The sequence below is a fragment of the Primulina tabacum genome, chromosome 18, assembly GCF_025594145.1.
Source record: "Primulina tabacum isolate GXHZ01 chromosome 18, ASM2559414v2, whole genome shotgun sequence".
NCBI lineage: Eukaryota > Viridiplantae > Streptophyta > Magnoliopsida > Lamiales > Gesneriaceae > Primulina > Primulina tabacum.
In genome coordinates, this window is record NC_134567.1 from 32034545 (window position 1) to 32061202 (window position 26658).

A 26658-nucleotide genomic window follows, 5' to 3' on the forward strand; every position below is an offset into this window, starting at 1 on the left:
TGCATGTCTCGAGTAAAAATTTTATCATGTGCTATTAATCAAACTATAAATCGATGTTTAGAGTATATACATGTTTTCCTGAAGAGAGATTTTCACGGCCATCTCCCTAAATGTTGTCTTTTTATAAATTTGATGATAATTGTATATGAGAATCGAACTAAATTTCAGGCAAACAATATCACAAAAGCTTCGATAAGACGATCTCACATTAAAGTTTTTGTTTATCTCAATTGAGTGTTTTTGTGAGATCGATATTTTATTTGGGTTAATAATGAAAAAATATAAATTTTTACATTAAAAAGTATTATTTTTTATTGTAAATATGGACAAAGTTAACACGTCTCACGATTAAATATCCGTGAAAAATATATTAATAGCTTGTTTTTACAATAAGACATCTAGATTATAAGATTCTGAAACATCATTTAAGTTAGTTATATTATATAAAAATATTCCAACTTATTATCTTTAACTTTAACATTAATAGTAAGGACTAAATATATCGTGCTTTCAAAAGTTTAGGAACATAAAATATTAGAGTGAGATATCCATGAATCAAAATAATTTTAGTGCATAAATATAAGTACTACATCGTGATTTTCTGCCAATAATCACATAAAGTTCATATGTTATCCACTTACGCGTATGCAACCTTCGTTTACTTACACACTCTGTGGTCAATTTATGATATTTGGGCATGCACACAAAACAATTTGTCTAATATTTACAAAATTATGTGCAATAAATTATTAGGTAAATCATAATTATGTTGAAATAATCTGTTATTCTAATTTTGCTTTGGGTTTTTTATTTTACTATCTAAAAAAAAAATCAATTTTGTCATGTTAGGTGGATCCTTACCGTTTATTAAAAAAATAAAAAATTACAGCTTGATTACGATAATTTCCTCAACTTCAAATATAGCGACTTAATTGTAAACACGTAAACTTCGTGAGGCTGATGTGGATTGCCAGCCACGGCTATCGACCTCGTTTCGGGGTGTGAGGCTCATTCAATGGTTTATTATTAATATAAAAAGCTCATATTAAAAATTTGAGAATCGCGTGATTATTGGACGAATTTTGAGACCAACTCTGACATCCCGAGTGGAATATATCCGGGATAAAAAATTTGATAGATATATTTGTGTTTTTGAGGAGGTCTATTGTGAGACGATCTCATAAATCTTTATACGTGAGACGAGTCAATCCTACCGATATTCACAATAAAAAGTAATACTCTTAACATAAAAAGTAATACTTTTTTCATGGATGACCCAAATAAGAGATCTGTCTCACAAAATACGACTCGTGAGACCGTTTCACACAAGTTTTTGACTTTATATTATGACATTTATTTTTCTGACTTTATTTAAAAAATTTATTCATCGAGAAAACATTTATAAAAGTAAAATTAAATATATAAAAAATATCAGGAATTATGTGTTTCGTTGCACAAATATTTCCGAAATCGATATGATCTTATCTTTTCTTTGACTAGACTGTGGTCTATATATCATTAATTTTGCTTAGCAATCAAATGAATATACTTACATTTTGACTAGATTGCAATATATAGAGGAAATGGAAAAATGGGATTTTCCATGTTTTGTATAATATTCTGGTTACTTCGGTGAGTTGATTACGTGAATCACATATATAAAATGTCAGTACTCCACCCATTTTTTAAAAACTATAAATATAACTGGCGTACGCTAGAGTTTCACAAATTAAGAAAGCAAGAAATTTGGTTTGCCTTGGAATTTTTCGAGAATCAATGGCAACTAGCCGCATACCTTATCCACCTTGCGCCCACTTTGGTTGCATGGATCGTAGATGTTGTGGACTCGGTACTGAAGCTTCTCTATTCTCTTCTCTCCGATCATCTCCTGTATTTTCAAATGTATAAAATTATTTATTTAAATCGATTGCTGAAAATGATAAATGAGATAGTATCGAATATGAAATCTGTTTGCTTCCGCAGATCGCAAAGTAACGTGGCCTGAGCTAGTGGGTGTGGAGGCACAAAATGCGAAGGCTATAATCGAACAAGACAACCCTTTGGTGACGGTTGTAGTTATCCATGAACAGGCGCGCACGATTTCGAATTTTTGTTGCAACAGGGTGTGGGTTAAGGTCGACCGTGACGGACGAGTCTCATCCGAACCCATGGTTGGGTAATCCTGAATGTTATGATAGCTGGTTTAATTAAGTTCATAAACTTGAGTCGCAAAATTAGTTGCTACAGGGGTTGTCTTTCTGAATGTTGATGACAAAGAAGCTGTAATCATCTTCAGCAATATAAATGAAATCATATATTCGTAAAAAATAAAATCCTAGTCCCAATATATAGTATATACTTGCAAGAAATCATTTAAGTATAAACAAGTAACGTTGGATGGGCAAAGAAAAGAATCAAGTATCAACGTAGTTTTTTTTTTCTTTTAATTAAATATTACTTCCATTAAATTTTATAAAAATAGTCAGATTTACAAATACACTGGACAATCCTCTTGAAATAATAAAGAACGGCAACATTAGAAGTAGTATGGATTTCTGCTGCGATAGGGTAACATATCCATTTTCTATTTCAGCTCTAAGCCGTCGATAACTTGGGACGACCTTACTTGTATTGTTATCTGAATTCGCTGCCAAAAATAATTTGAACCCTGAATCATCCTATCATGCATGGACATCACCACACATTTTAGAGAAATCATACTGTAGCAAAATGAGCCTCGGTTGTTCCATGTGTTATGTGTACTTTATTACATAAACAAAGACATGAAAAAATATACAACTACTTAAATCTCACTCCCCCTTCTAGTCGTCTGTTGTAAATAATGCCCAAAATTCATGTAAAGCTCATTAAGAATCCAGCCTCTGCCACACAACTCCATACTTTGTAATAAAATCAAAAAATACTAGAGACACATATCTTTACTTGAAATGCAGCATGATTAGTCATATGTGCATGAGTTCTTTAGGGATATGGGAGCATTGAGTTTCTTGGGGTCTAAGACGATTCTGCACTCGATCTTCTTGTAGAATTTTGGCTTCACAAGTTTACCCAATATATATGCTCTTGATCGAACTGTGAAATCCAACTTGAGTGGCACTGGTAAGGAGGTTGTACCTGTTGGAGTGCTCAGACTTGCGCCGTTTCCATACAAAGGAATCTTGTCGCCGATCACTGATACTACAACGTTTCTCTGAGTCTTTCTTCTTTGGTAAAACTGCTTCATCTGTATAGCCAAGTTTAAACAGGGTCCATTAAGAGCATGAAACTAGATAATTACCGGAACTACCATTTCTACATACTGATAAAGTAAGCTTTTGCAAATGAGTATATATTGTATTCCTTCATCATTTTGTTGAGAAGATGATTTCCTCTAATCCCACAAGCCTTCTTCCCAGAAAAATGTCTTGAATAGGATTCAGAAAATTTTTAGCAGTGGCACCAAACAAATGCTTTTAACACCAACCGTGAAGGCAACTACCGACGCAACTAGTTTAGACAGAGTCGGAAATATGAAAATGGCAATCCCATCCAATTTCAGTTTTTTGTTAAAGTTCTATTCATACTACTACGATAAATGATATGATCTCAAATATTTTATATGCTTTCATCAAGGATCATGGCACTTACATCTGCGGAGCCAATGGTGAGCTGTGAGTAGGAGAGAGTAAGAGGTGTAGAAGTAACATGAACCCCAAAAAACGTTGCCTTGTTACGGAAAGTGAAAGAAACCGTGGAGTTCAAGGATATCATATCAGTGGCTACACCACTATCATCTGAACCAGCTTGAACCACAAATCTCTCAAATGTAATGCTCTGAGAACAGATCAATCAAATTTCAATTATACTTGATTCAAACAAATTATGAAGTTTCACACAAAAATATGATAAAAAATGAGTACGCACCAACATATAACTTGTTACACAGATTATGCTGGTACAAACACGCATACACTACATAAATACAAATCAACCGCCACACGCACCAAGTTCCTCCACAAACGTATTGCATAAATCAGAAAACAAATTTTTTTACATCTAACCATTACACCATAGATGGATACTGAACAGACCAAAGTTGAAATTTTGTAAACTAAATGTGCGCTTTTAAATGCAATTATATCTGAGGCAGGCGTTACCGCGTTAGACAGCTCCAATGTGCACGGAAAAAATGGAAAGAATGCTCTTTTAGCTGAAATCATTGACAAATTTTGAAAAATTCATCGAATGTGCAATCATCATAAGATATTGAAACTCAAAATGTAAATGTGATGAAAATGCAAAGCTGAGCAAATGCTCAGTTCATAAATCCATGAAAAAATGAGGATAATAGGAAACTAAAATACTTGAAAGCCTAATCTTAATCATAATTCGAAAAAATGAAGGAGAAAATAAAAATGAAACTGACCTTCATAGCGATCCTGGGCTTCTGAGGCTTACTCGCAGCCAACAAAATCAAAGCAAAGAAGGAAAATAGCACAAAAAAACCCACAACGAACGCCAGAACATAGCATCTACGAGGCAGCCCTTTTCGTCTCTCCTCATCTTCAAGAAGACCCTCCTCTTCAATCATATCAAACTCCTTCCAGTTCTTCTGCCCCTTCCTCTGACCCCTAGCACCAGATCCCACGTCATTCGGTGAAATCTTCCTGGATCCGGGTTTAAGCGAGCCCGAGAATCGGCTAGTGGAGGACTCCCGCGAGTGGCGGCCCACCGAAGAGTGGGAGTGCGGTGGCGATCCCACCGGGCTTCCCATTACCGGAGTGGAGTGAAACGAGGTCATCGTCTTCTCCCCATCGTGAGAGTCACGCGATGGGCTCTGTACGTAGTATACGGGACGCCGGTGGTGGTCCGGCGAGGATGGGGCGGAGCTGGTGACTTCGGAATCGGTCTTTGCGTGCATCTTGTTCTGGCCAATGTAGGGAAGTTCTGCCGGGGATTTGAACTGAAGCGCCGCACAGAGCGAGAGAGTAATTGTGAGTATATTTTAGGGAGACTTTCTGGTTTGGTGCTGGCATACAGTGTGTCATTATTATTAAATTTTTAATAATAATAATAATAATAATAATATATTATTATTATTATTATTAGTCACAAGTTGTCCGATTCAAATTCATAATTATTATTAAATTAAACACAAAAACGTTGGAAAAAAGTTAATGAGAAGTGAGTGCATTTGACAATAACACCTTGGTCCAGTTTTCCCATCTCGGATTTTCTGATTTGCCAAACATTTTGTATAGTTTGAGTATATGAGCAAAAATTCCAAATAATCTGTTAAATTTCAAAAATTAGAGTTACAAAATAGGGTAGATTTATTGTGAGACGGTCTTATGAATCTTTATCTGTGAGACAGATCAACCATACTGATATTCACAATAAAAAGAAATACTTTTAGCATAAAAAGTAATATTTTTTCGTAGATAACCCAAATAAGAGGATCCGTTTCACAAGTCACAAAATACGATCTATGAGACCGTATCACACAAGTTTTTGTCTACAATAAAGACCTTTTATCGTGATCATACTATGAATTCTTATAATCCAGTCGAATGAGCAAACAGGCTATTATACTCGATAAATTTAACAATAATTAATGATGAATTACCACCGACGATAAGAATAAATATATAGATGAGTGCAAGCAGGTCAATGATTAGGTGTGGATAGAAGGCATGCTACAGCTGTTTTAGGGCTGCGAGAATATTTTGTGTGAAGGAGGACAATGCAAAATATTCGCTTTTTTTTGTTGTTTATAATATGAACGAATTTGATTAGGAAATGTAATCCAACGGCTGATAATTTTTTAGACTACGAATGGAGTATGTGATTAGACTTCCATGACGATAAGATATAAAATAATTTAATATTTTCAGTGATTTTAGGAGAATTGAATAATGTATTATAGGAGTTAAAGCTGTAATAAAGTGTATATTACTATAATGAGTTTCTTTGTAATAAAGTGTATATTACTATAATGAGTTTCTTTCAAATCTTGATTTTTTTTTCACTCGTAAAATCGAACAAATATATATATAAAAACATATTATAAACTTCTGTTTAAATTTTATAGATTAATCATCATTGGTCAAACTTATTGTTCTGAATGCCTTGGGATTTATTTTCCTACAAGAAAATTAGGTTGGTGTCGATATCCTTAATTTGGCCATGTGTTTCGTGTAATTTTGAGAATACGATTGATTTGTTAAATCTAGAGAGACGTGACGTGACAACGTGAATGAGTTTGATCAGGTAATGTAATTCTGAGAAGAATGAGCTGGCCATGTGAGCCGAAGGGTCTATTAATCCAATTTCTCCATCATACCTTGTTTTTTATCCATGTTCTTGGATAGATTAGTACTTCTTCTTGATTCGGTTATTTACGAACAAAAGGAATTAGTTCTAGCGTTATGTCATTTGTTGTTTAGGCATTTGATGAGAATTAAGGGACAGCATAACCACCATTGGAATTCAATCCATCCATCTTTGTAATAAACTACAAAACTAATATTAATATATCAAGAACTAAGAATTATTTATCAGATGTTGAATTAGATATTTCAGTAAGTTCAGCCAGTGGCAACAATTGGACTCCTAACTTCACGTTTGCCACCGGCCTGGACCCATGTCAGGAAACCGAAAACCAAAGAATCATTCGTCAGTTTTGGACCTTCCAGGCTCAGCTTGTATCTTTTCTTTTCATATTTCTTGGTGAACTCCAGTCTGTCAGGTGAAACAATAACTTTTAATCCATTTACTGCTGTTAAATTCGCTATATAAACTGAATTTTCTTCCCCTACGTTAGTCACGGTTCTGTGAAATTCTTGCACTTCTTTGACATTTGATTTAGTGTTGTTTGCCTTGAAGTAGGCAATGAAAGAAGGATAGTTTAAGTCGAGTGACTGAAATGAGCAGTTATGAGAACTCGACCTTGTTATTGTTTTAATCTGGCTAGAGTTGAAGTTCATTGCACAGAGAAGATTAATGTAATCTTGTGCAGTTGCATCGTATATCAATCCCGGATCTAATGCCCTGTTTGGATCGACATGTCCAGCTCCCATCGCTAAAGGACTGGCGGATTGGTCCTTGAATCCCATATCCTTGATGGGGTTTCCTGTATTGTCAAAATTATAAGCGCTAGTCATCATGGCAGATCGTATGGCTGCCGGACTCCACCCGGGGTGCGTCCCCTTTAGAAGGGCTGCCACTCCAGCAGCGTGTGGGCAAGCCATTGATGTGCCAGAGATGATGTTGAAATCATTGAAGAGGTGGTGTGCATCTACATCTGTTACCGAAGAATTTGGAGGCCACGAAGCTAAGATCAGATCACCAGGAGCCATGATGTCGGGCTTCAGTACGAATGGGCAGCTCTGTGACGGTCCTCTTGAACTGTAAGTCGCCACTTTTGGAGCCGGTTTGATCCCTAGGCGTGTTTCTCGGAGGGCGAATCTTGCTTTAGGATTTGAGTCATTCTTGATGTAGTCTAGGATCTTTTGGCCTTCTTCAAGGCTTACGAACAGTGCTGGATATGAAGTTCGCATGTATAACTCTAAATCTGTGGCATTTGATATGAATATTCCACCGGGTAGTTTGGCTTCATGGACGTAGTATACTTGTTCGCTCAGATCACCGTTGTCCACACAGATAACAATCTTGTGCCGGAAATTCTTGAGCGATTTTTCATCATCGCAGGAACCAACAAGAACAATTTGGATGAATTTCGAGGAATATTTTCCAGGGTAGAGAGACGAACCCAAGGCTGAAACTCCGTTGCCCAGCATTAAAGTTCCCCCGAACTCTCTATCAATCGTGCCAGCTGCAACCGTGAGAACCCAGGGGGTTCCATTATGTAGAGTCTCTTCACTTGGCCCAGCGTTCCCAGATGACGTCGAAACAAAAATACTCTTTTCCATTGCCGCAAATGTGGCTATAGCAACAGGATCCTCAAACAAGGCTTTCCCGTCGATGCCAAATGACAAAGATAGCACGTCAACACCATCCGCAATCGCCTGATCAATAGCAGCAAGAATATCAGAAATATAAGACCCTTCATCCCAAAGGGCCTTGTACATGGCAACCCGCGAATTTGGGGCAACTCCTGTTGCAGTCCCGGGAGCATATCCAAAGAATGATGCGCCCTGGACAGGAATCCCAGCTGCCGTTGATGAAGTATGAGTCCCATGCCCATCGGTGTCACGAGCAGAATTCATTGAAAAAACCAAGTTCGGATACTTAGCAAGTAAACCTTTGTTAAAGTAACGAGCTCCTATAAGTTTCTTGTTGCACAAAGAGGAACTAAACTGCTCGCCACTCTCACACTCGCCTCTCCATCTCGACGGAACATCACTCATTCCTTCGTCATTGAAGCTTTTGCTCTCTGGCCACACCCCGGTATCAACCAAACCTATTATAACATCTTCACCATAGTTCGAAACAGGCCAAGCGCCATAATTTGAATCGAGGCCAAGAAACTTGTACGAATGAGTAGTGTCAACTTTGACAGTCGAGTCTTTTGTACAAGAAATGTACCCTTTCGAGTTCTTGATAGCCTCCAATTCAGAAGACGAAAGAACCGCACTGAATCCATTGATGGAATTTGTGTAAGAATACACGAGTTTATCAGAGGGAACAAGCTTTCTGCTGGTTTCCAACGTATTGGATATGGAGGCGAGGGTTGCTAAGTACCAGTCTTGGTGGGTGGAGAAAGCTTTAGGCATGACAGATAAGTCCATATGGATAATGTAAGTGTCAGATTCTGCAGAAATGGACATGAATGGCGTGCTCGTGAAATATAGAATACATAAGAATAAGTACAAATTAGAGAGGTGAAATTCCATTGTCTTGCAATGAAATAGGTTTTCCAGTGTTATTTAATCAAAACAAGAGTAGACTATATATATATAGCAAGCAGGCAGAGGCAGGGAAGCTAAAGTGTTCCACACTTTAAAAAACTTGTCTTCTCACACGTATAAAAACTCACACAGACACACAACTATGGGGCCTCTTGTACTGCCCTTTGAAGATGGAAATGTTCTTCGAGCCACGTTTTGTCAAAACATCACCTTATTAAACCTATATGATATGACGCCCATATATACAAATTGTGTATACTGCAAGTTTCACGACACACAAATTGTCTATATTTGTTTCAGATTTCTTATCATGTGAAAATAATTCATTGTATACCATATATAGCCATAATCGATAGTATGCTACTTCGAGTTTTGACCGAGTCGACCACGATCTAGTTTGATTAACTTTCAGACCCCGGTATTCACTTACCATTCTACTATATTAATTGGAGTCATGTTTAAGCAAAACCAATCTAGTTTCTTGAATGCCAGAAACTTAATTCCTCAATAAATATGTCATACTCGCGAGGAATTACATATATGAAATTTGGTTTCCTATCCCCATCAGACTTCATTTTCAACCCAGCTGCATGGCAATGGGCAAACCCTATCATTTCTATATATTTATATCTACATATATTAAATAAGTTACCCCCAACTCCCAATAATAGAGTAGAATTGAAATAAAGGGGGAAAAGAGGACAAAAAATCAAACAAGGGATAAGAGTAGACAAAATACTTCAAGCCTTATAACCACCAATATAAAACTAAGTCCAAAAAAACCACAGACTAAACATCAATCTCCCACACTAGCATTTCAAGTGGTCCAAGTAAATGTAGTTGGCATTGACTCACAGCATGATAGCAAATGGTAATTAAATAGGTAGGATTTTAATTAGATGCATGGGTTGATAATTATTTAAGAATTTTTTTTATTAAAAAAAAATTAATTAAGGGGCGATTATCTTAGCTCGATCTCATTAATAGAGTTTGCCTCTATTATATGCGCTATATAAAAGGATATCTGATGGAAGCTAATGACATCTATGATTCTCGACATTTAATTTCTTGTTTCGCCATTTTAGAAATGGATAGACCTATTCAATTTGGATCATGGACCTGAGTCAACATACATTTACTAAATTAAATCATCTCAATTCTTAAAGAACCTCAAACATTGTCGTTCTCCAAAATGTCCGAAATTAATACACAAAGAAAGGTATTTTTATTTGAAAATAGGTATGGGAAGAACATACTCATCTGCAAGAAACAAGGTGAAATTTGTTATCACAGAATTGAATACGTGTTTGTGCTGCGCGGGGATGCAAATATGCTTGGGATTGATCCATGAAACCAACATGCATACCATATGTTGATATTTTTAAAAATTATCTGTCTTTATAGATAATAAAAATTAAATCAATTATTTAATTATGTAATCATATATCCAATCAAAGAACGATATACAGCAAATTTAACGTGGCAATCATGTTTGACATATGTTTGTCGAGTGAATTCGAGCTGGATGGAAGTGATTGAGTGTCTTTTAGTTCGGATACATTTGGTGTGTGGTTATGATTTTTGGATACTGAGATGCTATTCATGATCCTCATATGTGTTGATATTTGATAACATTTATCTTTAGATTTTTTTTTTTGGAGGTAGTATTAAGGATAACATGAAATATTCCATTATTTCTGGCCTTTTGTTTATAGGACCAGTTTCACGTGAAAAGATTGAAGAATGTCGTTGATGAATCAAGCATCCAACTCATTGCAACGAAAAATTAAAAAGAATTATTGATAGAACGTATATATGGGTGAGAAGCAATTATCTATGAGTAGGTCTCCTGTGAGATGGTCTCACGAATCTTTATCTGTGAGACGGATCAACCCTACCGATATTCACAATAAAAAATAATACTCTTAGCATAAAAAACAATATTTTTTCATGGATGACCCAAATAAGAGATCCGTCTCACAAAATATAACCTGTGAGAGCGTCTCACATAAATTTTTGCTATTATCTACAGTTCGACCTAAAAGGCACGACCACTCTCTTAACGCACAATCATGATAAGCTTTTTGTCACGTTTTGAGATCAGAGTTAATAACAATTACATAATTGTTAAACAACAAGTCACGTAGCATATTACAAACCAAAGCCAGTTTATTTAAAATAGAATCGTGTTTACAACAAAAATTCTGAAAACGATACAACTTGAATTAAAAATTAAATAAACGAAAACTAAAATAAACTTCTTGTTATATTTTATTATCAGTTTCAAAACTGGTTTTGTTCATATTCTTTGATTTCTTCTTCTTACTTATCTGATAGGGGAGATTGAACGATGAATGATATAATTGTCACTCAGCAAGGTGGGGTCGTTAGAAGCATATACATACTAAATACACACGATCTTCGGAATAACATATCATGCATAACTATATTTCGTATAACATATATCATAAGCATAAACGTAAACATAGTTTGATAGAGGCACTGAGATTATTTTACTTTACATAGTTTACTGATAGAACTCCATAATTTTACTTTTCTAAAGAGACGATATCATATAAATGTTAGAATCCCGCTGTGTAAGGGTCATAAACTTATCGTATATTGAGTCTCACTCATATCCAATGGAATCCTCACAGTGCCTAAACATAAGGTACTTTCAGCACAATACGAAACGAATAACTAAACTGAAACAATTCATATAAGAATTATTTTAAAATATAAGTCCATTTATTAAAAGAAAAGGCGTGTCAAATTATATATAAAAGTCCATTTACTTTATTATTACTTGAATAATTCGAAACCACAGAAGAATTACGCAAACGATACTTTGAAAATGTATCCGCACATCGATCAAAAAATTAGTAGTCTTGCAGAATCCTTTAAGACTTATTGAACCATTGAATCAAACTTAACTTACACAGTAAGTACACAAGTAAGTCATATAAATTTTGAACGGTGAAGGTTTGGAAGTCGTTTTGACCTGTTTATGAATTTAAAATAATATATATATTATTCTCCGATATAATCTAAGCAGTTTTATTGCGGAGGTTGTACACAAAAAAGTAATAGTTGTTTTTGACTGAATTTTGGATATGTTATTCAAAACATATAATATCATATTTTGAACGTGGAGATTGGATTTTGAGAATTGAAGAGATGAAAATATTTTCCGAACATCTACAACACTTTGATAACTGCAGCAGCACTTGAGAGAGGATTTTTCAAAAATATTGGAGAGCAAAACTCGAAAATTTAAGAGCTTGAGAGATGTGAGATTTTCGAATGTGGTGATGCCTTGGTAGAAAAATATTCGAAATCAATTTATCCACTATTTGGTAGGAAAATTTTCATGCCTAAATTTCAACATCCAATGAATATTTTATATTTTACACTACATATTTAATCTATGTACCCTCAAAATTCGAATTATCCCTTTGAAGTTTTTTGATGATTCGCACTCAAGATAGGATTATTGATCTTCTTGGGTCGGAGTTCTCGATTCTTTGATAAGTAGGATTTCAAAATTTTTCATGAATAGATCGTGTAAAGATCTTCTTATGGTGTAAACTTTTATTCATCCTTTTTATATATATTTCTAAAATATATATTCATAAATATGTGATAATTTCAAAATTATGATATTTCACTGTCAACTTATCTAATATCCATTTATCTTAAATATTTACCTTGTATTTTAATTTACTAATTTCGAAATTATACCAATAAATTTCGAAATATGCATACACATGTGTGTATTTATCCAATATCTTCATATCTTAGTTCTTGAATCTTGCATAATCTTGACTTATATATATCTACATACCAAAATTGAAAATTAGGTATATTTATCATTTGAAATTCGAATTTCCTTATAGTTTGTACCCAAAGTTTAATTATAACCTACCATTGTAGATAATATTGACAATCTTAAAAAAATCTTTGATAACTTAGTATAAATTTCGAGTACAAAAATAATACATTGAGTTTAAAATTTGTGAATTTTACACTTTTTATTTTTCAATTGTGAAACAAATGAAGTAGCTCATGCTAATGTCATTTGATAACTGCATCTCATGTAACTATAATGTTGAAGCGAAATCACAAAAAAAGCTATTGAAATGTAATTTTTTATTTTAGTAAATAACTTTGTATTTAAGAAACATATGATTAAAACAAAATTAAAAATTACAAATAATTTTAAGAAAATAAAATTATACATAATTAGATTTTAAAATACAATAAAAAATACACAAAATTTAAAAATAAAACACTCATAATTAAAAATTACACATGATTAAAAAGTTGACGAATTCTACTATGCATTATCATTTAAACTACTAATATATTATATCAAGTCTTTTTTTTAATAATTTTTCGATTTATTATTAATTTTTTTATTATATTTGTAATATTTTTTAATATACTAAAAATGATAAAGCAAACTATTTCTGGTAGTTGATTTCGGCCCGAAAAAAGACAAGGCCAACTATTATTAAATTTTTATTATATTTATAATATTTATTTTTAAATATTCCTCCTCGTGCTACAATTTCCTTGTTTACAAATATTTTCCTTCTTCATAACTCTTTCCATTTGAAATTTCAATTATTCTTATTCGTTCACTATCAAAATAATATAAACTATAATTTATACATAAAAACTTACATGAGACGATCTCACGAATAAATTTTGTGAAATTATTGTATTTGGACCACTCATATTTTTTTTATATCAAAAATATTATTATTTATTATAAATATGAACATAATTAATTCGTCGTATGAATAAAAATACATTATATCATTTAAAAAAATCATATATAATATAATTTAAATATTTTCACTTCATCAAATGTCGGCCACGAATTGTCTGCCTGCCAGGTTGGCTGTTATTGATTCCAATTTCCAAACACCAAACTCTCTGTACTTTCGCATGTATACGGCGTACCTAAGTACTTGAGCATCAGCTGACTAAAGACTATATATATATTGAATTTTTCGCTTTCCTGGTTATCCAACTCTCTGTCAACTAATTCGTCCAACGGCTCGGGCTGAGACCAAAAATAAATTTGATTTAAAACACGGTGGAAAAAGAAATCTGAAAATTTCGATAGAGCAACTAATCTGGAGATCAAAGCAGGCAGCCCAATGCACCTGGGACTGCTCATACCAAATTTCATTCACATAAACCCAACGACTGGCTGTTCTTAGCTATACAACACCACTTGCACATAACACATTACATTACACTGGCGAAATCTTGGAAAATAACAAAAGTCGATGGACACTTCCAAACTTTTCCAACAACCTGATGCAGGATTGGACATAACTTGGGAGCCTCAATCTGCTTACACGAGTTGTATATTTCAAAATGGAGACAAAAACTGCAAGTGTTACCTGACGTCTTCCTATTGTTCTTCATCCGTTTCTGGATTCCTCAACAACGGCCGATCAGTTTGGACACCACTTTCATATCCACTACTACCTGGTTCAGCAACACGTGCTCGGATTCGTTCTCTTCCTCCTCTCCGTTCCTGCCAAAATGGAGAAGCAATCTCATATTTAACTGTCTCCATCAAGGATCTTTTTATTCACATTATAGGCTTAGAGCATACGATTAAACTTACATCACGGAAAGGGAAATCATCTGCCTCGAGCATGTGTACTACATGGCCCATTTTCGGCCTCTTCTTCCAATCTGGATCTACACACCGTAGGGCTACTAAGATAGTACGCTTCAACGACCTCAAAGAAGGGTTCTCTCGTAACTTGGGGTCCAAAGCTCCCTCGGCATTGCGGTTGGATACCATTGCCTTAAGCCAATCAATCAGGTTTACCTGGTAACACGACTCATATTTTGTTCAATCATGTAGAAGAAATCTAGTCAATATTTCAAAAAGATTTACCCTGTAGTCTTACCTCACCTTGGGGACGGCTATAATCTACTGGACTTCTTCCTGTGATAACTTCCATCAAAAGAACACCGAAACTGTACACATCACTTCTCTCGTTCAACACACCAGTGCTTGCGTATTCAGGAGCAACATAGCTACTCAGGTAAAGAATTAAACTTCATTACCTGGTGAACAGTATAAGTGGTAACAAAAACAAGATTGTGATAGTAGATTTATGACACACCCGAAGGTTCCCATGACTCGAGTAGTGATGTAACTGTTTTCAGAGCCTATGAGCTTTGCAAGACCAAAATCAGATACTTTAGCGTTCCACTGTTTGTCTAGTAATATGTTGCCTGATTTAATATCACGGTGAACGACCTTGGGTTCGAGGCCCTCATGCAGATAGGTCAACCTGAGAAAAAAAACAATAATTCAATATCATATCAGATTTACTAGTATTGCAAAAGATATGGAGCATCGCGGTCTCTACCCCTTGGCGGTTCCGAGCATGATGTTCATTCGAATATCCCATGTCAGAGGGCTATGCTTCCCTACATCTCCATGAATCCATTGTTCTAAGTTCCCATTATCGACATATTCATACACAAGCATCCTGAAAATATACGATTCATAACTAACATCATCATTAAAGGATTTGCAAAATGGAAGAATACGATAGGATGCAGGTGAAATGAGGTGTAATGCAAAATCTCGAGTTAAAGTACCTATGAGCTCCTTCTGCACAATAGCCAAGCAATCTCACCAGATTCTTGTGCCGAACACGCCCTATCGCTTCAACTTCAACCTTAAACTCTCTCTCCGCTTGACCCCTGGCCGAAAGACTATCAAATCTTGAACCCCAATCAACAAATAACTATCACCCCACATAAATAAACAAATTATCAAAACAATCATTACTATCTTTGTCAAGATTTATGCAAAATCCATGAACATATTTCGTTTATTATCCTGATTTAACAATCAGTTGTACCTATCGTCTCTCTTGAGCGTACGTACTTAGTTTGAAGGACATATCGTCATGAAGACAGATATACACACAAGCATGAAACTCAATATATATGACATGATCACATAATACCGAGTAGTAAAAATACACACAATCTTGAATTAAAAAGATGATGTTTTTGTGACAAAATACCTATTATTGAGTAAATTTTTGACAGCAACTCTAATATTATCCTCCAGTACGCCACTATAAACAATCCCATATCCACCTTCCCCAATCACATTTTCATCAGCAAATCCATTAGTGGACTCCTCAAGCTCCCTCAGAGTATACCAGTGGCCCCACCCCAAATGCGATACCTCAGGCCCAGTCTCAACGCTGGTCCGGGTCTCTCCACTCCCATTGCCCGACCCAGATCCCGGGCCGATCCGCTCAGGGTAGGCAATTCGGTGTTCCTTTCCGAGTTCAATGTGGATCCTGTGAAGCTCATCCGGATCAGGCTCGGGAATTGGGTCTGAACTAGGGGCAGGTAGGAGCTGCTTGTGATCGGTTTCTGGTTTCCGGGTCGGGTCGACATGTATTTCCTGGATTTCACGTGACACGTTGGGGATGGTGGAGTTCTTTTGTGTTGATAAGAGTGAAGTCTTCTTGTTGCGCCTGGAAGTGAACCAGAGAGAGATAAAAAAAAGAAAAATGACAACGGCCGCGCCGACGCAGATTCCAAGAACAACCCACAAACGAAGCCCGAAAATTGAAGTCCGCTTTGATAGCTCAACTGACATTCTTCCTTCACCCCACTCCACCTTCGCTCAGCTCAAGATTTACACATATTCTTGCAGCACAGTGGCGAGGATACAGAAATATGCCAGTTGAATGGCATACTGGGTGGGGCGGAGGGGGTTGACCAAGGCAGCTTCTGACGATAGGACTACTTGAAAACGATTGAGGGCCCATGAACTTTTGTGAAAATCTGTTCATGGAATCACTCATAGCACAGCAATATAGAGTTGGTGGTATAATGCCATTAATCTCCGCGCAGTTGCTGATAGATTCTTATTTTATGCAATTATTTGTGATGTGCACTTCCAAATTATTATGACCGCATTTTGTGATGAAAATTGAAAAGTTGTGTTGTGAAAAAGTAAAAATTTATGATAAAAAGTAAAAATCTCAAACTCTCAAAATTTACCAAACTACACATTTTTATAATATTTTTCTCTCTACTCAATTGTGATTTTCTTCACAAATGAGAGATCTATTTATAGAAAATCTTTACAAATAATCCCAAAATAAAATACATCATTACCTACATCATCACACATTAATTTTCAATATTTACAACTCTTATTTTCAACATTCAAATATTCAACATTCAAATATTCAATACACACATTTTAAATATATTTTTCAACACTCCCTCTTGTGATGATGATCATAATGATTGTCTTCATTACGTGTTTTTATACTGCCTCGTTAAAAACCTTACTAGGAAAAACCCAGTGGGATAAAAACCATAGCAAGGGAAAAAGAGTGCAGTCACGTAAACTCCCCCTCATGTTGACACGAACAATTCTTCACAAATTTCGTAGATTGCGCATCCCAATATTATATTATGATTTCTGAATATTGACGTAGGAAGCGCCTTTGTGAAGAGATCTGATGAATTTTCACTTGATTGAATGTGACGAACATCAATACATTTATTTTTCTCAAGCTCCTTGGTGAATGCGAAGAACTTAGGAGGAATATGTTTAGTTCTGTCGCTTTTTATGTATCCTTCTTTCATTTGAGCAACACATGCAGCATTATCTTCATATAGTATCATAAGCTTCTCGTCGAATGATAATCCGCATGAGATTTGGATATGTTGGGTCATTGATTTTAACCACACACATTCACGACTTGCTTCATGTAGTGCAATAATCTCGGCATGACTTGATGAAGTTGTTACGAGCGTTTGTTTCTGTGAACGCCAAGAAATTGCAGTGCCTCCACGAGTAAAAACATATCCAGTTTGGGAACGTGCCTTGTGTGGATCAGATAAGTATCCAGCATCGGCATAACCAATTATACTTGGATTAGCATCTTTTGAATACAAAAGTCCCAAGTCTGTCGTTCCTCGTAGATAACCGAATATATGTTTAATTCCGTTCCAGTGTCTCTTTGTTGGATATGTGCTAAATCTTGCCAACAAATTTACGGCAAAAGATATATCAGGCCTTGTACAATTTGTAAGATATATAAGGGCACCGATAGCACTTAGATATGGTACTTCTGGACCAAGAATATCTTCATCTTCTTCACATGGTCGGAATGGATCGTTTTCTATGTTTAATGATCTAACAACCATTGGAGTACTTAAAGAATTTGATTTATCCATATTAAAACGTTTAAGGATCTTTTCTGTATAATTTGTCTGGTGAACAAACATTCCACATTCTTTTTGTTCAATTTGTAAACCCAGACAATACTTGGTTTTTCCAAGATCCTTCATTTCAAATTCTTCCTTCAAGTATGACACAACTTCTTGAATTTTCTTATTCGTTCCAATGATGTTTAAATCATCAACATATACAGCAATAATTACGCATCCGGATGTTGTTTTCTTAATAAAAACACAAGGGCATATTGAATTATTTACATATCCCTTTTTCATCAAGTGATCACTTAGTCGATTATACCACATTCGACCAGATTGCTTTAACCCATATAATGATCTTTGTAATTTCACAGAATAACATTCTCTGGGTTTTGAACTTTGTGCTTCAGGCATCTTAAATCCTTCAGGGATTTTCATATATATATTACTATCAAGTGATCCATATAAGTAAGCTGTAACAACATCCATAAGACGCATTTCTAAATTTTCAGATACCGCCAAGCTAATCAAATACCGAAACGTAATTGCATCCATCACGGGATAATACGTTTCTTCATAATCAATTACAGGCCTTTGAGAAAAACCTTGTGCAACAAGTCGAGCTTTATATCTCACTATTTCATTTTTCTCATTTCGCTTTCGAATAAAAACTCATTTGTATCCAACAGGTTTTACACCTTCAGATGTAAGGACTATAGGTCCAAAAACATTACGTTTATTTAGCGAATCCAATTCAACCTGGATGGCTTCTTTCCATTTTATCCAATCCTGCCGATTTTTACATTCACCAAAAGATTTTGGTTCATGATCTTCCTTATCATTTATGATGTCGATTGCCACATTATAAGAAAATATATCATCAATTTCTTATATATCTTTTCAATTCCATATTTTTCCAGTATTAATGTAATTGACAGAGATTTCATGATTCTCGTCAGTTTGTGGTTCTGACAGAATATTTTCATCATCATGTATTTCTTCAGGAACACCATTATCTATTTTGTGATCATCATGTGTTTCTTCAGGAACATCATTCTTTATTTTGTGATCATCGTGTTTCTCTATAAATTTTCTTTTTCGAGGATTTTTATCCTTGGAACCGACTGGCCTTCCACGCTTCAGGCGTTTAATGACATAATGAGTATTTTCAATTTGTTTCTTTGGAATTTCAGTTCGAGCAGGGGCATTTGCAGCATGTATATATGATTTAGTTACCCCTTTTGTGTCAGCAAATACATCTGGTATTTGATTGGATATTCTTTGCAAGTGTACAATTTGTTATACATCTTTTTCACATTGTTTTGTTCTTGGATCCAGATGTAACAATGATGATACATGCCATGTAATTTCCTTTTCGGTATGTTTCTGTTCTCCTCCCTAACATTGGGAAGATTTTCTCATTAAAATGACAATCAGCAAAACGTGCTGTGAACACGTCGTCTGTCTGAAGTTCAAGATATCGAATGATTGATGGACTATCATAACCGATATAAATTCCAATCTTTCTTTAAGGTCCCATTTTCTTTCGTTGCGGTGGTGCAATAGGCACATACACCATACATCCAAAAATTCTCAGATGAGAAATGTCTGGTTCTTTACCAAATGCAAGCTGCAAAGGGGAGTATTTATGATATGCACTTGGTCTGATGCGAATTAATGAAGCAGCGTGTAAAATTGCATGTCCCCATATAGAAATATGGAGCTTTGTTTTCATAATCATTGGTCTTGCAATCATTTGCAGACGTTTAATCAATGATTCAGCCAATCCATTCTGTGTATGTACATGAGCAACAGTATGCTCAACAATGATTCCCATAGACATACAATAATCATTGAAAGTTTGGGAAGTAAATTCACCAGCATTATCAAGTCTAATTTTCTTGATTGTATAATCGGGAAATTGATTCCTCAATTTTATTATTTGAGCAAGTAATCTTGCAAATGCAATATTTCGAGTTGACAATAAACATACATGTGACCATCTGCTGGAGGCATCAATCAATATCATAAAGTATCTGAATGGTCCACATGGTGGATGGATTGGTCCACAAATATCACCCTGAATACGTTCAAGAAACATTGGTGATTCAGTTTGGATTTTGGCTGGTGATGGTCTTATAATAAGTTTTCCAAGAGAACATGCTTTACATTGAAACTTATTATTCTGAAAGATCTTCTGGTCTTTCAGCGGATGACCATGTGTATTTTCTATAATTCTTCGCATCATTGTTGAACCATGATGTCCAAATCGATCATGCCAATTGATTAATATTGAAGAATTATCAACTACCATGTTTGATTCAATCGGACTTATATGTGTATAATGCAATCCAGTAGGGAGCATTGGTAGTTTTTCAATCACATATTTCTTTCCTGATTTATATGTGATAAGACACATATATTTCTTATTCCCTTCATTCATTGTTTGAGTATCATACCCATGGGAATATATATCATTAAAACTCAACAAATTTCTTTTCGATTGTGGTGAATATAAAGCATCATTGATCAAAAATTTTGTACCATTAGGTAACAAAAATTGTGCTTTACCACATCCTTTAATCAAGTCTACTGGACCTGATATTGTATTCACCGTTGTTTTTGTTGGTTTTAGTTCCAAGAAATATCTTTTATCTCGGAGGATAGTGTGCGTTGTACCACTATCGGGTATGCAAACTTCAGCTTTGCTCATAGCATTTTCCATTTTTTGAACTTCAAAAAAATATGCAATGAAATAAATTACTTGCAATATATATTTAAATATAACACAAATCATAATTATACAATAAAACATTATATGGATACATGAAAAATAAATTATTGTACATTTATATTCTACCACTATATTGTTCATTTTCAGAGAAATCATTGAGAAAATCTGCAGCATCAATATTGTTCATTTCTATCCCACCAACATATTAATCATTTCCAGAGAAATCATTCATAAAATCACCAGCATCAAAATGAGTTGAATCACTCAAATGGTCACTGCGTTGAGTGAAGTTGGTCCTTTTCTTTCCCCTTTAATGATTCTTTATAAAGTTTACAAAAGTGTTCAGGGGCTCGACAAATTTTGGACCAATGTCCTGGAGTACCACATCTGAAACAAGAACTTTCATATCTTTTTGAGTGATTCTCATTAACACTTGTATTCTCATGATGCCTTTTCTGTGGATGGTTTGGGACGCTCTTTTGAGATGAATTATAAAAATAACTATCTCTATTGTTTTCAAAACCACGGCCTCGACCACGACCACGGCCAATTCCACGTCCACGTCCACGTCCACGTCCACGACCTCGACCTCGACCAAAACCTTGTCTTTGAATTTGATTTTGGTTTCCAGGTTTAAATTCATTTTTACTTACAGCATTTACTTCTGGAAATGCTGTTGATCCAGTGGGTCGGGACTGATGATTTCTCATTAATAGCTCGTTGTTTTTTTTCCGCCACAAGAAGACATGCGATGAGTTCAGAATATCTCGCAAATCCACGTACTCTATATTGTTGCTGTAGAGTAATATTTGATGCATGAAACGTGAAAAATGTTTTTTCAAGCATTTCGATTCTGTGACCTCATGTCCACAAAATTTTAGCTGCGAGATTATTCGATACATCGCTGGATTATAATCGCTGACTTTCTTAAAATTTTGGAATCTTAACATATTCCATTCATCACGGGCGGTCGAAAGTATAACTTCCCTTATATGTTCAAATCTTTCTTTCAATCCTTTCCACAAAGCCATGGGATCTTTTTCAATTAAATATTCACATTTCAATCCATCGTCGAGATGTCGACGCAAAAATATCATGGCTCTTGCCTTTTCTTGTGACGTGCATATGCCATTTTCTTTAATGGTATCGCTTAGACCCAATGACTCAAGATGCATTTCTACATCTAGAGTCCATGGCATATAATTCTTTCCCGTGATGTCGAGCACAACAAATTCGAGCTTTGTCAAATTTGATATGGTGGTACTAAAAAAAATTACGATGCATTTTATTAGTTAATGAATATTGCAATACAAAGTAATGGATAAACAACAAGTACAAGCATTTGTAAAAATAAAGAAAACACACGAGGAGGATATTCTCCGATAAATAAAAGACTCGTGAGTATGATAACCAAAATAATTAAAAATAACCTTGAGAAAGCCATCTTCTTTTTTCTTCGAAAATTTAGTGAAGATTAATTTTTAGAGAAGAAGAGAAAGTTGGAGTGATTGAATGTGTTTATGAGATCATATTTATAGGGCAAAAACTAGCCGTTTTGTTACCGTTTATGACCGTTGGTGTATAAAAAAAATAAAGGTATGTATTTGTATAATTTTATGGTAATAATATGGTGTATATAATATTAGACATATTTAAATAATTATGTATATCATATCATATTATTATAATGATGTGTCATAAGATATTTTATTTAAAAATCTTATAGGCTTTTATACTTGTCGTATCCCTTACCGGGAGTGTGAGATGTCGTCTTAACATCCTCCCAGGATTTATAACAAGTTTTTGAAAAATTTATTTTTATTATTAATAATAACATTATATTATATATTAAATACAGTAAAATAAATATTATTACTTTTGTTACCTTTTTCTTCTGTTTGGAGCTTGGAAAAGGATGAAGGACTTTTAGAGCTTCGTGCTGATAACGTGTTGTGAAAAAGTAAAAATTTATGGTAAAAAGTAAAAATCTCAAACTCTCAAAATTTACCAAACTACACACTTTATAATATTTTTCTCTCTACTCAATTGTGATTTTCTTCACAAATGAGAGATCTATTTATAGAAAATCTTTACAAATAATCTAAAAATAAAATACATCATTACCTATATCATCACACACTAATTTTCAATATTTACAACTCTTATTTTCAACATTCAAATATTCAACATTCAAATATTCAATACACACATTTTAAATATATTTTTCAACAAGGTGAGGGTTTTAACTCTTTTTGCTAATTTATTATAATTTATATATATACATATATAGAAAATAAATTCATATATTGATGGTTTTTTTACGGTTAGTTGGGGACATGTTGGTGATATTTTGTGCGTTGGGGGTGATGCTTTGTTGTCATAGACTTTTGTGCGTTTTAATGATTGAGATGTTCAAGTAGATAGTCTCAGTAAATGGTAAATCCAATGTTTCATATTTTCATTCAATTCTTCATTTTATGCAATGGGCGTGACTGATTTGCTCTTGGTGGTTGTTTATCAAGCCATATGGAATTTATGTGCAGGACTGCAGGTGTTGAACCAAACCATCGAATCTTCAAAGCAAAACACCATAATGTGAATATTTTCATCTAAAAATGCTGAAAAATGGTTTAATAATTACAATAAAGAGTTGTGATCATAATTATAAGGTCTGTATGCCTCGACATTTTTAGTTCCAATTTCTTAAACTTCCAACCATTCTCTTTTATATAGTCAGTCACCGGCAGTTCAGTAATTAAAAACCCCTCTTCAAAATTCCATAAGGCAATCCTGTCCTAAGACGACAAGCCCGGTGATGAACTGTTCCCTGAGCAGCCTAAATCTAACTGCAACCGCGATAGTGTATCTCCCGGCAAATATCCTGCATGAAATATTTTTCAATTTAAAAAGGAAAAAAAAGAACGTCAGTTTTGAAATATGATAGCATAAATGCTTCGGAAAATTATTTACCTTTGCAGAGGCCAAATGATTGAGCAAGCCATTATGATTTTCAACTGATGGTGAAAAAGTAGGTAATGTTCCTGGATTATTAATGTTTCCCCCAGACTGGCCCGAGCATCGGTTGAGTTGAGGAAGGGGTATTGGTTGCTTCCAGAGGCATAAGTACATCCTGAGTCGTGGAGAGAGTATTCTCGGGTGTATTTGGATTCAGCAACACATTTCCCTCATTAACGTCAACTCCTGGCGGGGGAATTAGCATCGACTGAAGTGATCCAAGAGAGTAGCCTGGATGTAAACTTAACCCGTTTCTCATTGTCAGCATCTGCATAAGCTATGCAAACAAATTCATACATTTGGAAATAAACAAATTGACTTGTGAACTACCAGAGATCATCACAAACTTCATAGGCAAATGAAAATCCCAATTACAAGAAATGGAGATAAAGTTTATTTTGAGGTGCATGTGAACGGGGATAGGTGAATTTCTGAGTGCTGGAGCATCTCAGATGAACTTTGAAGGTATTCTGAAGAACCCAGTTACTCAAGTGATTAAAAGGCCAAAATATGTACGGGCATTTAGTGAAGTTATGTAATGTTAAGTATATTTATACATAAATTTGGTGTCTGTGAGTCCCTTTGACACAAGTTCTCATTGAAAAAACTTTGCGTGAACAGAAACATGTAAACTTCATCCAGGATTCATCAGGAGATAATGGTTCATATATTCTCCTACTCAAAGTCCTACAAACTCTAGAATATATGATGGAGACTAAGCATAGAAGAAAATTTTAAATTACATATCTATTCATACTAGATACGCCAGGCTAGCTTATGGATATTCAAATAAAGCAGGTAGTTGCATAGGATATTAAGGAACCATTGTCTAATGCAAAACCATATCCTCCATTTGATTATCCTTCATCTAATCTTTGGTTGGTCCAGTTTCATATTCACCAATCGAGGATCATTTGACTAGTCAGTTGAATTATAATTTTTTAAGATATTTAGATTCTTCCTCAGAATCAGATTATTAGCTAAACAAAAGAGGAAATCAACAGCAATGATGACCAAACTCAGAGAGGAAAGATACAAGAACCTGAACTTGTAATTGAAGCTGCTTTAGATATTCAATGGCTTCATCCAACATTGACGCCTTGTCAGTCTACCGCACAAATCATTCAAGTTAATTTTAAAAATTTATCAACTCGCAGCAGACTAGCCACATGAAAATGAAGATAATGATCAAGGGAAGTGATGAGAATCAGTTACTTTGTTAGAATTTGGAATTAAATTTTGAAGTGCTTTCAGTTTCTCGTTGATTCGACTTCTCCTCCTCTGTCCATTATAATCATTAATCAGACAAACATGAGAACAAAATCTACATCATAGAATCCAAACTAATATCAAGGAAAACGAACCTTTTCTGATAAATTATGAACTTCTGCTGCTCTACTTCTCTTCGAAGAAGAACGAGGTATAACCAGATTCCCTTGACCTTCAGAAGCTTCAGATCCCTTCATAGCATATTGATTTCACATAAAACAATCAAAATTCCAAACTTAAAGTGAGAAAATTACCAACAAGATTCATTAGATACTACAATGGAAAATGGCAATTATCAATTGATGATCAAAATGTCTAAACAAAAGATAACCCGATCGAAATCTAAATCTTCATCCAAATTCAACCTCCAATCACCAAAACCAGTTTCACGAAATTGGAAAGCAAGAAGATATACGCTTTTAAAATAGACTCACGTGTGAATAATGAAACGAAAGCCACTTGATAAAAAAAGAAGAAGCAAGAATCTACAGAGAGCGATAGTCGACAAGACGTTCGAAATATTTTGGCAAATCTAAATTCAAGTTACCTCAAAGCTGGAAACCAAGTTTTTCACTCTATTAGAAGGGTTAAATTCATCAGAATCTTTGGAGAAGAAACTGCTGTAGTCAGAAAAATTGATCCTAGAGGAGGACTCCGCCACCGTAGACAGTGCCCCTCCAGAGCTGAACAAGCCATCGGCAGGGGCAGACGCAGCACTATCAGTAGTGGCCGCTGCTGCCGATGAATTATTGAGAAGAATTTGAAGAAAGGAAGACATGTCTTCAGATTCATTGCTTCCATAAAGATCCGCCATAACAATACCGGGAAGATCAAAGAACACTTGGACGGAATAATCCAAATTAAAAGCTCCCGAAATAACAGTAAAAAAAGCCAGTACAAGATTCAAACTTTACGGCGTATTTATCTTTCCGAATCAACTACGAAATCTTTAATCTTTCCCGATGCAAAATTGAAACGTTAATGCATGCCAAGATTTCGATTCTCCCAGAGACGGAAAAGAAGTTTCCAACTCAAGTGGGTTAATTCTTTTTCCGCATACATGGAAAGCATCAAACGAAAAATGAAAAGAAAAAGGATGATTATTAGCTCAAATTTGTTCGTTTCCGCTAAATTCTAAGAACCCATCTCAAGATTAATGTCTTTTCGTCCCCTGATTGTGAAATAGGAGAGGAAACGAGCCGAAATTTCTATGTAGGGACTCGAGAGAAAGAGAACCTGTCCAATTCTTTCCGCTTTTGGAAAGTACTTACCGAGAAACAGAGTTGGATTTTAAGATGTTCTAATAATCTTTGATCATCCCGCCTTAATTGTTGTAATCTTACGATATTCGTAATTTGGTATCCAAACTTATAAAATCTCCGAATGACCCTTCGTTCTTATTAATATTAATACTAAGATTTGGAAAATACTAGAAAAATGGACAAAACTTTTAAATTTTTTTTAAAACTAATTTCCATTGACCAATTGTTACCTAATAAACTTAACTTCACTTGCAAGTATGATATG

General features: G+C 34.8%; 3 protein-coding genes and 1 pseudogene across 7 annotated transcripts; all 4 read right to left on the minus strand.

The window, feature by feature from the left end:
• Positions 1-2694: 2694 nt before the first annotated feature.
• Positions 2695-5040, minus strand: LOC142533143 (uncharacterized). Its single transcript, XM_075639793.1, has 3 exons — positions 4427-5040; positions 3649-3834; positions 2695-3244 (listed from the first exon to the last, which is right to left on the minus strand). Exons 1-3 carry the CDS (start codon positions 4919-4921, stop codon positions 2960-2962), a joined length of 966 nt encoding a protein of 321 aa, XP_075495908.1. The 5' UTR covers positions 4922-5040; the 3' UTR covers positions 2695-2959.
• Positions 5041-6475: 1435 nt separating this feature from the next.
• On the minus strand, positions 6476-9127 carry LOC142533320 (subtilisin-like protease SBT3). The gene has a single exon (XM_075640052.1). It carries the CDS (start codon positions 8853-8855, stop codon positions 6588-6590), a length of 2268 nt encoding a protein of 755 aa, XP_075496167.1. The 5' UTR covers positions 8856-9127; the 3' UTR covers positions 6476-6587.
• Positions 9128-13786: 4659 nt separating this feature from the next.
• Positions 13787-16802, minus strand: LOC142533321 (putative serine/threonine-protein kinase At1g01540). Of its 5 annotated transcripts, XR_012816723.1 has the most exons (9): positions 15947-16802; positions 15513-15629; positions 15278-15400; positions 15029-15199; positions 14810-14939; positions 14518-14727; positions 14288-14424; positions 14086-14198; positions 14016-14050 (listed from the first exon to the last, which is right to left on the minus strand). XR_012816723.1 is itself a non-coding variant. In XM_075640055.1 (8 exons), the coding sequence occupies exons 1-7, from the start codon at positions 16534-16536 to the stop codon at positions 14299-14301; spliced, it is 1467 nt and encodes a 488-aa protein (XP_075496170.1). In that variant the 5' UTR covers positions 16537-16802; the 3' UTR covers positions 13787-13941; positions 14288-14298. The 5 variants fall into 5 exon arrangements, 4 of the variants coding, with proteins under 4 accessions (XP_075496170.1, XP_075496169.1, XP_075496168.1 ...); XM_075640055.1 differs by lacking the exons at positions 14016-14050; positions 14086-14198 and adding an exon at positions 13787-13941; XM_075640054.1 differs by having other exon boundaries at positions 14016-14198.
• A 6619-nt stretch (positions 16803-23421) lies between these two features.
• Positions 23422-26435, minus strand: LOC142533322 (uncharacterized; annotated as a pseudogene).
• Between the last annotated feature and the right edge of the window lie 223 nt (positions 26436-26658).

What these genes read in the sequence shown, in the direction of transcription:
- LOC142533143 (XM_075639793.1), bottom strand. Translation starts at nt 4,921, where the DNA reads ATGCACGCAAAGACCGATTCCGAAGTCACCAGCTCCGCCCCATCCTCG. An exon ending in AGCCCAGGATCGCTATGAAG is followed by an intron (nt 3,835 to 4,426) that starts GTCAGTTTCATT and finishes ATCTGTTCTCAG; the next exon opens with AGCATTACATTTGAGAGATT. An exon ending in TCACCATTGGCTCCGCAGAT is followed by an intron (nt 3,245 to 3,648) that starts GTAAGTGCCATG and finishes TTGGCTATACAG; the next exon opens with ATGAAGCAGTTTTACCAAAG.
- LOC142533320 (XM_075640052.1), bottom strand. Translation starts at nt 8,855, where the DNA reads ATGGAATTTCACCTCTCTAATTTGTACTTATTCTTATGTATTCTATAT.
- LOC142533321 (XM_075640055.1), bottom strand. Translation starts at nt 16,536, where the DNA reads ATGTCAGTTGAGCTATCAAAGCGGACTTCAATTTTCGGGCTTCGTTTG. An exon ending in ATGCTCGGAACCGCCAAGGG is followed by an intron (nt 15,200 to 15,277) that starts GTAGAGACCGCG and finishes TTTTTTTCTCAG; the next exon opens with GTTGACCTATCTGCATGAGG. An exon ending in ATGATTTCCCTTTCCGTGAT is followed by an intron (nt 14,425 to 14,517) that starts GTAAGTTTAATC and finishes CCATTTTGGCAG; the next exon opens with GAACGGAGAGGAGGAAGAGA.